This window comes from Chrysoperla carnea, chromosome 3 (genome assembly GCF_905475395.1).
Source record: "Chrysoperla carnea chromosome 3, inChrCarn1.1, whole genome shotgun sequence".
Classification (NCBI taxonomy): Eukaryota; Metazoa; Arthropoda; class Insecta; order Neuroptera; family Chrysopidae; genus Chrysoperla; species Chrysoperla carnea.
Window position 1 is genome coordinate 67,593,684 of NC_058339.1, and position 13,384 is coordinate 67,607,067.

Consider the following 13,384-nt stretch of genomic DNA (forward strand, 5'->3'; position numbering starts at 1 on the left):
TCATCGACTAACAAATATAACATTCACTGAAACGGGATTTCTGTTAACCGACACCTCAAAATACAGTCGTGTCTGTCTACGGGTACTCCGTTTTTTTGAATGATGGGCAAAGAAAATTTCTCCATTTGTTATTCGACGATATTCATGTTAATACAACAACAAAACCGGATACTCATGATTTTTTGCTTAATATTTAATAAAACGGAGTTCATTGCAATGTCACTATAAGCGATTCGACTGTATTTATAATAAAAGATAAATGTATTGTAGTTCGCGTGGGTTAGAAAGGCGTAATTACATAGACAAAAATATAACATGAATACATTTCTACAGTTATTGTGAAGTACTAATAGTGTGGAGTACTTAAAAAATTTTGTGATATGTGAACTTCATTTGCTTTTAATTTTTTTAATAAAACAAATATTTTAATAAAATAAATTCTAATTTGTGTTGCAGTTTCCTGCTTTTTATAATAAAAATTGTATGTGTTTATTTGGTTTTCTTTGTTAAATGTAAGGTTAACCTAATAAAAATGTCATTACAAATGAAGAGAAAAATGAATATAAACAATATATTTTAAAAACATATCCAGACATAAAATAGGTAAATAATTTTTACATTTAAAATTATATATTTTTCTTATTAAAAATTCTAAATGAAAATTCGATTATATAATTTTAACGTTGTCCTAATTATTTATTTTTAAATGTGGAACAACAATTCTCTTTATAAACGGTGTCAAATTGAAATGTATATTTTTACATGTAAATAAATAAATAAATAATATTTATAATTATAACCTTCATTAAATTTATTATCAGTGCTTTGCAAATTATGGATGTCAAATTTTTAGAGGAAAATCTTCGTATAAACAAATGTGGTTTTTTTTGTGCTAAATGTTAAAAAATTTTTTGTAGATTGGAATAGATACAATTTTTTTTTTTTAATCAATGGATAATGTACGTGGAAATCGAACTGGTGGTGTTGGCCACGGTAAAGTTTCACCATTTGATGAGGGTGCTGCATTAGCTACCGATGTTTTTGATCATTTTTGTGCAGCGACCACATTGAAATCGATACTCGGTCTACATCGACATATGTGCGATTTATTGAAACTTAGGCCTACAAATTTGCCCCTTTTTTATCCTAAATTAAAGGTAAGTTATTTAGGGTGATTTTTCTTGGAATATATTTTATCCTTTGCATAGATTGTACCTACCCGGTCTAGAAAAAGGCGAAGAGGGAGTAGATTAAATTTTGTTTTTCATACGACTACAATGAAGTGCCCATTCCCAAATTTTCGAAACATTCCCGAACTGTTTGCAAGTAATCTTGTTTCTAAGACTGGGGCGTGTCGAAATCTTATAGCGTGAATGTGACTTTTCGATACAGGAACCAGACTATCCAGATGCCACTTTAGGCTCGGGGCACACAAACGTTAAAAAAACGAACGTTGATTTTCATGTTTGTATGTGTAATGCCTTTTTTTCCAGTATAAGTATCTCACCGATATCACATTTCTCCACCGATATAGAAATCATAGATCGCTTGTGTTCTTTACTTATCCTTTGGATATAAGATTCTCCAACTATTCCTCCATCCAGGATTCTCAACTATTCCCCCCAAGGTTGATTTATTTTATTCTTATATATATATCAGAAGCGATGCAAAATAACTTCTCTATCGGGGATTTTTTTTTAAATACATGAATCTAAGATATTGGATTCAAACTTTTCCATACAAAAGAAAATACGCCTCCTAATATTGTGACACCAATTTAATAATATTATCAATTATTTAGTATAATCTTAACAAGTGAAGATATATTCCCGGAAATTACTTCGTTCAATATCGAAAATCCAAATATAATAGTAAATTTTGTGTTTATAGTTGAAATTACGTTCATGGAAAGCTCAAGCATTATGGAAACGTTTGGATATTCGTGCAAATCATAAGTGTTATGGACGTGGGAAAGCGTGTGCATCAACGCGGGTGCTAGTTATAGGGGCTGGTCCATGTGGTTTACGAGCTGCAATTGAATGTCAACTACTTGGAGCTAAAGTTGTAAGTTTATTTAAAAAAAATTCATTCATTTATTTTGCGGTATTTACTTTCCCTGATTAACAATTCGGATATTATGTCTTTTTAATATATGAATATGTGTAGGCAATGAGTAATGACATTTTAAATTAAATTTTATAAACCAGAATCGATAATTCATTTGAAGAAAGAAACGAGTAGTACTCCGAGTAAAATGGGTGGAAAATCATTTTTATTCGTTAATCAGCGATCTCGTCTACATCATAAATTTATCATTGAAACATTACGAGGAAATTTAAATGCAAATATGATTTGATGTGGAGCTAGTCTTCATCTGGATCTTAAGCCTCCGATCAAGCTTTTCAATTTAACGTAACTTTTCACGCTTTTGGTATAATTTTACAGGAATACTTTTTATTTGCTGTATTTTTGTGTTCTTTATCAATTGTGAATGAGGGCGGCCTCTTGAAAGTGTGACTTCATTGAGAAGGTGAACCTAGACCATAGAACCATCTCCGTGTAAGAGATGATATTTTAAGCAGATGAAGCTTTAGGATTCTATAGAGGCTAAAATCCGGGCAGATTGCCCACAGCTTCTGTGTCGGGATTGCTCTTTGGATTTATGGGTCCAAGTTTCGGGCGCAAACATTCCATACTCGACTCCCTGCAGGTTTCTTTAAGTGGAAATAACATGTATGGAAGTTCCATTACAGATCCTACAAGTGAGGATCATCTGATATCCATCTGACCTTGCAAGTGGGATCTTTTGATACCCATCTGTATATTAGTAAATCTATCTTTGTTTGGGCTAAACTTCAGAAGTATTTGACCTAAAATAAAACATAGATACATTCGAGTTTTTAAAAAATAACAAATATTAACAATGCAATTTTTCATAAAAATATTTCGATCGTTATTCAAGATACTTAGCAACGAAATGACATGGCAAAAACGAAACGATCTTGATTTGACTAGTTAAGTAATTAAGAAAAATTTTTACAAATTTATATTATATTTTTAATAGTTTAGCATGATGCGGAACAAATTGTGAATGGGTGAGAAACTTCCCGAGAACATTCTAAGGTGATATTAACACAGAGCCTATTAACCTGAAAAATATGAAGTCAAAACTCTTATAGTCCAGAAAATTTAAATCGAAATTTTCAACATGTCTTTACGTTTCATAGTCAGGACAATGTATTAACATCACTTTTAGAATGATGTCTGTGTTCATGGTCTTTCGTGAATGCAAGGTGATAACGATCAAGGATTTGGGCAAATCGCTGCGTGATACCCAGAGCCGAAACTACAATAGCAGCAGTACTTCGAGCTCAGAAAATTATTTGCTAACGATACTGCAGATTAAATTTAAATTTAGCGTCTCTAGCGTTTGCTATATAAATTACTTTAAACTTCTTTTCATTGATATACGTTAAATATGTATCTAAATCTAACCACATGTATTGGTACCCATATAAGAATGGATATAAGTAAGGTCTTTTAAATAACAAAATCTCGATTATGAATTATATTCTCGCCGAGAACAGTGTTAGCAACCTCGAAGAGTTTTAAATTCAATGAGTAAAATTTGGAAGATTTTTTGCTAATTTATTCTATTCTACAATAGGTTCTTTAGCTAGGAACATTTTTATTTTCCGAAAAGTTATGACTTTGTGTATAAATTATTGATAATCCGAAAAAGTGTTGTGACTGGTAAAAGTTTATAAGAGGCTAGGTTCGACTCTTCTCGTATCTGGTAATTTTTTCTGTAAAAATAATTTTTACAGGAATATATACGAATAATAAATTTTCAAGTACTGGGTGTTGATCTCACGAGTTTTTGCATACAAAGCGCGCGTTAAGTGTCTAAGCTACACATCTTTGTTAAAATAAAATAATTAATATTGCAGTGTTTAAGGCAGTTATGGAAATCATCTCAGAAGCTGCTTGTGTGGACCGTAAGGTTCGCACTCACATAAACAGATTCTATTAATTAGGAATTAAATACCATGTTTTTATTAACACGTTCAACTGCTTGTATGAAATTTAACACGTTTTATTATCAAATTAGATGTTTTAATTATTTATAACAAAAATATATATCTCAATTAATTTTGATTTTTTTTATATTCTTTTTAATATACATGATTAGTAGAGCAAAGAATAAAAAAATATATTTATAAATTAAATAAACTAATAATTATTATTACAGTCAAAACTGATTATAACGACCGTACAATTATAATCGTTATAAACGATAATACATTTTACACTTAAAGACAAATTAAAAAGTCTACCTTAACCCTGTTCCACACTATCGCAGAGTATCCTCGCAGAGTAATTCGCCAAAGTTAGCAGAAGTGAAACACTCACTACTACACAAACATTAACAAAGGTTTAAACCGGGATAGTTCCTAACTAAGCCAGCCATAGCTGAATATCTCCTCCTTTTATTTTCCCTATCCATTTTTTATGACATGTTCTGTACAATGTTTGTATTGTTTAAAAAAGAATAAATAAATTGAATTCGATATCGAGGAAGAAGTTAAAAAATGGTACCTAGAGAATTTTAAGTTTCACCCCTTCCTCCCGGAAACTTCCTACTTTGTGATACCTCACTTGAAGGGGTATAAAATTCTCTCTTTAACCATGATAAAAAAATTAAATAAATCGACTGGTCCTTAAAATAGACTACTCAGAAGATTGAATTCATACCATCCGTCTTCTGTGTAGTAGGAATCAATCGATTGATTTAAATTTTTTGATGTTAGAGCGAAAAACTATGATGTTTAAGAGAAAATTTTTCAAATGAGGTATCACAAAGTAGGAAATGCCATTTTAAATTTCAAAGTTGGGGTCGTGAATGAATGAAGAAAAATTCTCATCGAGGTTTGTTTAAATTAAAACACTCATTTGTTTTAATAAGAATCAGTGTATCGTCTCTAAAAAAGCATGTTATCATAGAAATAGAAGATTCCGATATAAATAATCTAACAGGGAAAGATGAAACTATATAATTTCCATCTGATGCAGAAAATCAGACTGGATAGTCAAGATACGGCTACGTATCATGTTCGATCAAGACTTTCTCTCTATGAATAATTCTAATAATTGTTGATCGTTATGTATTTACATAATCGGTATGTATTTACATTTAAATACAGTTTGAACTTAACCAATTCGTCGTAATAATCGATTCATCGTTATAACAAATATTGACTGTATTAAAAAAAAAATTAAATAAACTAATAATTATTATTATTTTCAGTAAAATATCAAATCACATGAGTTTGATATTTTTTAAGTTTCATATAGATTTCACTAATTGTTTAAAACAATTTTTTATTTATTTATTTATTCAAACATTTTTATAAATAGCCAAAACAAAAAGTTAACACATGCAATATAAATATTAAAATAATGGTATCTATTCTATGTATTTTAAAATGTAAATGATTAAATATGCTAATAAAAAACAGATTTAATGAATATAATTAGAGATGCAAAAATAAGAGAGAAACACTACATATTCATTCATTATTACTTGATTTGATTCAATGTCAATTTTAATATTATTGTTTCCTTTCTTTTTCAATTGAAAGATTTTTCTTTTAATTATTTAAAAGACCCGATTTAATTTAGCAGAATTTTTTTAAGTGAATAATAGTACTACGGGCGAAATGTTTTTTAGTATAAAGGAGACAACCAATTGTAAACCTAGACATTGAAATTATACCGTTTGGAAACTATCTCGGTAGGCATTTATAATATATGAAGTAAGACCAGTTCTTATGGACGTTCTTATGTATAAAACAAAGAGAAAATGTATTGTGTGAGATTCCTTAACATATGCTTAATATATTATAAATCCCTAACGGGATGATTTTCAAACTGTATAGCACTTTTTTGCATGAGTGGTACATGGTTTAGACTAAAAGGAAACCATATTTTTTTTTAAATCTCAGTGATCGGGTCATTCGAATTCAAAATTATTTTACAATTTCCTTGTTGGAACAGCGATCATAATCAGTTACACCACTTCCACACGATAAATGGAAGCAATATACAGCATGTTTGGTAAATCATTTCGGATGCTACTAAAATTCGGAAGTATCATCACATAACCAATAATATTGAGCAAAAAAAATCAAGTTTTGGGTCAAGACAACATCCGCTAAAAAAAAGAGCGGAATATTCGGTAACCATAAAACTTAGCCTCACTTGATAAAATATTAATGACTTGAATTATAGTTGGGTCGGAAACCCTCACACGAGTCAATAATGATTAATTAAAATCGTGGTTAGAATAGAGACAGCATTTTTAACTTGCTACAATATTTTTTCCATCAATATTGTTGTTTTAATAAACCTCCTAGGCGATGAATATATTGTTAAATTAAGATTTTGGCTCAGTAATATTGACGGTGTGAGGTTGACCTTATAAAGTGATATATTTTGCCCTGTATGTTGTTAATAAGCCATGTGCAATATTAAATAAATAGTAAATAAATCTAACAAAGTCGCCATACACCTACATAATCCCAATAATACTCTTTAGAAAAATCTGTTTACAAATAATTATTAAGTCACAGGCTGTTTAATTAGATTCGAGAACATAAAAATAGTAACAGAGATTTGAAAATAAATTATTTCTTGACGATATCTAAAAATCTATACGTCAAGCAATTCTAGAAATAATGATTTGATTTTTCTCTCAAACAAAAAACGTGTTTTAACGGAATCTTAAGGTCAAAGTTTACAAACAGGTGTAATAAATTAAGAAAATTTCAACGGTATTTTGATTGCATTATCATAATTTTACATAACACATGTGGCATTTATTACATAAACTAGTTTACAGATTTAAAACTAATTTTCCTCTTTAATGGTATTTAAAAAAGTTGTAATTGGCTGTAGTTTATTTTCTATATTGTTTATATTCCAGTATATAATCTTTAAGCGACTGAAAAAGGCAATTACTTTTTCTGAAAATTATTTTTATCGAGCGCTACTATAAAGAGTATTTTACTCTTTTGAATAAATTCAAAATGCTACCAATGATGTCACACGCTGGGTCGGCGGTTCATATGAGTTGATGGGGTAGCTCTACCCACTCTAAGAATTCCGAGTGGGTAAAACACTCGCTCGAACTTCGGAAAATCTATTTACATATTTTTATACTAGCTTAACCCGCAAGTGGGTTCCCCCTTGACAGAAAAAATCATTACATGAAAAAAACAAAAAACCACATCTTTCTAGCTTGCAAAGAAGAAAGGGGTTAGTTTTAGGGATGTATTATCATTATCCCATGTTTTTCCCTTAGGGGTTGTGATGCAGGGAGTGAAAATTTTCAAATGTGGCTATACAGCATTTTAATCTTTTTTATTAGAAGAAATTTTAAGTTTCATTAAATGAACCATTTTTAAAGAAAGTATGCGAGTTAAAATAATTAATAAACATTAAAAAAATGAACATTTCGATATCTTCAGTAGTTTTTTCAAGAACAGGTATAAAATAAGTTACAATTTTAAAATGGATTTTAATGTCATTGATATAAATAATCAATTATGAAAACACATGTAATAGGTAGTATGATTGATAAAATCATTTTATAATAGTTTCCCGATTAGACGTATTCAGTTAGCAAATCGTTGAAATATGCATTTCTTTAATTGGAAACTTGTCAAATATGTAATTTTCCTGTATTACGTTGAAAGTATTTTATTTCTATAATAAATTAACATAAACAAATGACGTCAATTCAACCAAGATTACATTCAAAGAAAAGAAATTGTTATCAATATTTTTTTCTTACTAGTTTTTGTTTTGTTTTTGAGATTATAAAATTTTATGAGATTTGGTATTAATCTGTTTTTATACAGGGTGATCCAATAATACCATATTCCATTAGATATTCCAGGCTCTACTATACTACACAAAAATAAAAATGCGGCACTTTGTTTTGTAAAAACTACAAAATTGTTATTCTTGGTCCTCCTTCTTTTCGGCTCTATCAGAACTCAGTTCAAATATAGAAGATATTTCCACATTCATATTTATTCATTGCTTACAAAATTGTTCATAACTTGATAACGATAAGTCTTACAGCTACGAGATGCACATAAAATCGGACTCTATAAAAAGCATAGCTGTTTTCATAAAAAGAGGGGAGGGTGACACGTGCCATACGTCAGGGTAAACATTGAACTATTTTTCTTTTACAAATAATTTTGAATTTCCGATTCCAATGACAAAACATCAAATCTTAAAATAAATTGGAGTTTCACATCTTCTAGTTTGCTTCTTAACCCTTAAAATGAGCCTTGGTAGAGCCAGAAAGACTTTATTTTTCTCGGTTGAATTTATGAATAAAAACCGCTTTAAAACTCCTAACTAAGGAAATATTTAAGCGGTCTAGCCTGTTCTCAGGCTGATGTACTTATTATTATGTACTTTTTTTATGTTTAAGAGTTGAGATAACTTTTTTTGAATTCCGAAAAGTCTTACTAAAGCGCCAAAATCTGCAGTCTTACTTCTTCCCAAGTTCTTTGGCGCAAAACTATACTGTAGGCTTTTGGTCTATAATTTTGATGGTTTATAATTGATTTTGCAATTTTTTCGACATCAAAAATTTTTGATTTTTGCATGGAATAACAATTGCTTTAGCGCAAATTACATGTAGTTTTTTACTCAAAATGTTATTTGCTTTTTTATTTAAGGTTGTCATCGAAAAAAGAGATCGATTATCACGAAATAATGTACTTCATTTATGGCCGTTTGTTATTCATGATTTACGAGCTTTAGGAGCAAAGAAATTTTTTGGAAAATTTTGCGCTGGTGCAATTGATCATATTAGTATTCGACAATTACAATGTATTTTACTTAAGGTGGCTCTTTTATTGGGTGTCGAGATCCATGAAGGAGTTGGTTTTGAATCGTTAGTGCCACCGACAGAGATTGAGAATGAAAGTAAGTCTAAAAAACTAAGAACAAAAGACTGAATTGTATAATTTTATCCAATGAAAAAATTTTTGCATGATTATTGTTAATAAGTTCTTCATTTGATCAAAATTAAACTTTTGTCTCTTACATGAAGTATATTCTAAATTCGTATTTTTATAGAACATGGATGGCATGCATCGGTTTCACCTGAAGATCATCCAGTATCACATTATGAATTTGATGTACTAATTGGAGCCGATGGTAAACGAAATACATTAGATGGTTTTAAAAGGAAAGAATTTCGTGGGAAACTTGCTATTGCAATCACAGCTAATTTTATTAATAAACATTCGGAAGCTGAAGCACGAGTTCAAGAGATTAGTGGTGTTGCATTTATTTTTAATCAAAAATTTTTTAAAGATTTATATCAAGAAACAGGGATAGATTTAGAAAATATAGTTTATTATAAAGATGAAACACATTATTTTGTAATGACCGCTAAGAAACATAGTTTAATTGATAAGGGCGTCATTCTACAGGTAATTATTTTGTATTTACAAATATTTAAAATACGAAAATTTTTATAGCCGGGGACATATTTTTCAGGGAACGTGAAAAATTCCACGACAAACTTAAAACTGATATTCATTAGAGTTCCGTTTGCCAATATCTCAAAAATTGCTTTTTTCAAGGTTTCAGTTTTCCAGGTCCTTTAAAAGAGAAGCCCCCAGCTACGAAAATTTTCGTAGATAAACAATTTACACGATCTTGACAATAACATCTCAAATTTCTATTCATTGATTAGTTATTGGCATAAATTAAAAAACTTTTGAGCTTTGTGGCCATTGAAACTTTTTTTCTATTCTTGAAAATCTATTTATCATAAATTTTCCATAATACACTTAAAAACCTTATGCAAAAACCTAATATTACATTGAATTTTTTGGTACATTCTTATAAAAAATTGCCATTTTATTTTTATTTTGTTTTCTTGTTTGATAATCGATTTATTAATTTCAAATCAAATGTTTATTTTAGGACGTACCAGATACAGCAAAATTATTAGCTCCAGAAAATGTTGATCGAGAAGCATTAATGAAATACGCACGTGAAGCTGCTGATTTTTCAACGAACTATCAAATGCCTAATTTAGAATTTGCAGTGAATCATTATGGTCAGCCAGATGTTGCAATGTTTGATTTTACATCGATGTATGCAGCGGAAAATGCATCCAGAGTTGTCGAACGAAATGGTTACAGATTATTAATGTGTTTAGTTGGCGATAGTTTGCTTGAACCATTTTGGCCCACGGGTTCTGGATGTGCGCGTGGATTTTTATCGAGTTTAGATGCATGTTGGGCTGTACGATCTTGGGGATCAGGTAGCTCAAATCCACTTGAAGTATTAGCTGAAAGAGAATCTGTTTATCGATTGTTGGGGCAAACGACGCCAGAAAATTTACAACGAGATTATGCTGCTTATACTTTATGCCCTAGTACTAGATATCCAAATTTAAATAGATTTTTAGTTACGCCAGTTCAAGTTCGCTATCTTTACGATACCGATAATACTGAACGAATAGAAATACCTATTATACAAGATATCAATGCTCCTGGGAATGAAGTTCAAAAGAAGAAACGTAAACGAGGTATGTTGTTTTAATTAGTATTACTTCCCAAATTTCTGGTTGAAGCACTTTAAGCAGATTAAAACCTATTTAATTAGTCGAATATATTAATTCAAAACTGTGAGAAAGTTATACGTAAAAGTCATATTAAACAAACGCAAATTTAGAAAAATTTTTGGAACCATATGCACTTTTCATGGATATTTGTTAAATGATTAATAATTGTATAACTTTAACTAAATTACTTTTTAGAGAGGCTATTTTCCACTTTATTATTCTATAGACTCACGCTTATAAAAAGAGCCTTAAAGTTGGGGGAGGGAGTAATAATCAGATTTTATTTACATGAGTATGCAAAGTAGAAAAACTTACAAGATTTCGAGAACTCCAAAAAATTAACAAATTTTTCGTTGAATAATAATGTTTGTAAATTTTGTTTCAGATACTCAAGTGCATCCTGACACATTATTACATTGGATACAGAAGCAGGTGTCGGCATATTCATTAAAAATTGAGAACATTACAGAAAGTTTTAAAAATGGTTTAGTATTATGTGCAATAATACATCGATATCGACCAGAATTAGTTGATTGGAGTTCATTGAAACCTGAAAATATTGTTGAAAATAATCAATTAGCATTTGATTTATTAGAAAAAGAATTGGGTATACCACCAGTAATGACTGGTGAAGAGATGGCTGAATGTACAACGCCAGATAAATTAACAATGCTCTCTTATTTATCACAAATTTATGAAACTTTCCATGGTGAAATACCACAAACGATTAAACATTTGAAAATTGTAAGTTGTCATTAGGCTACTTGTATAGTTCTCTTCTGAGAGTGTACTTCTTCTCCATCTTATAAAATAACAAAATAAATTTTAAAAATGAATACATGAAATAGTAGCCGCCATTATTATTACGCCATACGGCTGTGTAAACTAAAAAGTTTAAATTATAAAGTATTGCCATACAAATTATCAGCGCATTTGTTTATACAGACAATTGATGACATGACCATAGAGCAATTAATTATCATTATATGAGCATTTTCGTCAAATTATGCGCGAAAATATAAAATTTAATTACATTTATATGGCACTTATCGATTGAATAAAAATTTTTGTGTTTTTTCGTGCTTTAGTTGCACTATAGAATCTAATTGGTACACTTTTCAAAAATGGGTGTAATGCCTTATTGTACCCTGGAGTAATTGAGAAAAATGCTCTTCCTAAAATTTCCCTTCAGGGAAAAACAACACAAAGTCCACAAAACCAAAGTGCTTCGGTCAATCTGATTGTGATAATCATGTATAAATCATGTATAATCTCCAGTTTTTGACCCGTATGTGCAGATATCATCTCTTTTTCTTTCAAAACTTGTATGAAATAGGCTTTAGTTGAGCCATTGATCCTTGAATTGAATTATAAAAATTTTAATTCGTTTAATCAACTTTTATAGGATATGAAGGAATTAAAGAAAGAATATCCTCAAACGAAACTCAAAACTTTAACGGCAAGTGATTGGAAGAAAAATCACGATATAGGTATTGTGAATCCAACTAGTTCAACGCATATTACACCTAGATCTTCTGGAAAACATGTAACGCGAACAAGTCATTTATCTTCGGCTGATCGTCGTCGTAAGCGACGTAGTGCTGATAAAGCTGCCGTAAGTTATATATTTTTTATTATTAATTCGTAACCACATTACCGCGCAGGCCATACGACAGACAAGACAGCGATCTTCCCTTATACTGTTTCTATTATGATTCGAGCGGGAAGATTGATTTCTTTTTCTCCTAACCCTTAAGTCATTAATCAGGAAAGTGAGATGATATAGTCTTGCTTCCGTGGGATTTGCTTTGTTTTAAAATTAAATCCATTATTCAAATTGATTTTTATAGATTTTGGGAAAAGCCACTCGTTTATTAATTAAGTTATTTGAACGAAACACGAATCAAAAACGCACATTTTTTAATAAGGAAATGTGTTCTGCACTAAAATATTCATTTGTTAAACCCGAGTCTGTAAATATTCTTATTTAAATAAGTAATTTTGTATTTAAGAGAACTAATTGTATCTTTTAATAGTATTTGCGTTTTTTATTTTTATATTCACAGTGTTCAATACAAATGTTTCGCATAAAATTACGTCTCAAATATTTTGCAATATTTTGTACAATTCCCCAACAAATATTAGCAATGAAACATAGCTAAGAACACTCTCCGTTAAAGTAATTTTAAAGCAAAACAAAAAAGGTTCATCCTTTTAGGAGCCACGATCTCACAGACAGATAGGCAGACACACACATAACGTTCAAACATATAATACCCCTCCTTTTGGTTCGGAGGTTAAAAACTAATATGTATCTGACAATACAACAGGGCTTAAAGTTTGTGAGTACGGCTTTCATCGGGTCCGATTTCGTCAAACAATGGAAGTTGTTATTAGATACGTGAATATAATAACTCGATTGAAGCAGCTGTCTGTATCACTGTATGTTGTTTAGCAAGAAATTGCTAAAATTACAAACTTAGATCTGCTGCTCAAATAGAGCTGATAATTCTTGAAGCAGCAGTCGTATATGAATCTCTGATAAACCAAAAAAGCGGTATGTGCCGGAAACCATCATGATTATCTTTGCAGAGAGATCCCATGATTTTCTGGTGCGTCACAGTTTAAAAATAATTTTAAGTGGTTTTATTTAATCAGAATCTAAAATTATTTTTTATTTTTTAGATCTTATCACAGATTATTACAAATTCTAAGAAT

General features: G+C 30.1%; 1 protein-coding gene across 2 annotated transcripts in view; it reads left to right on the forward strand.

Annotated features, from left to right (window-relative positions):
- The first annotated feature begins 517 nt into the window (after positions 1-517).
- The window catches only part of LOC123296568 (F-actin-monooxygenase Mical-like), a 32,159-nt gene continuing 19,292 nt past the window's right edge, over positions 518-13,384 (forward strand). For both annotated transcript variants that reach the window (XM_044878092.1, XM_044878093.1), the window contains exons 1-8: positions 518-603; positions 918-1,157; positions 1,891-2,064; positions 8,760-9,009; positions 9,163-9,521; positions 10,021-10,630; positions 11,052-11,410; positions 12,072-12,281. In XM_044878092.1, the coding sequence (XP_044734027.1) occupies positions 951-1,157; positions 1,891-2,064; positions 8,760-9,009; positions 9,163-9,521; positions 10,021-10,630; positions 11,052-11,410; positions 12,072-12,281 (2,169 nt within the window). In that variant the 5' untranslated portion in view covers positions 518-603; positions 918-950. The remainder of the gene's footprint in view (positions 604-917; positions 1,158-1,890; positions 2,065-8,759; positions 9,010-9,162; positions 9,522-10,020; positions 10,631-11,051; positions 11,411-12,071; positions 12,282-13,384) is intronic.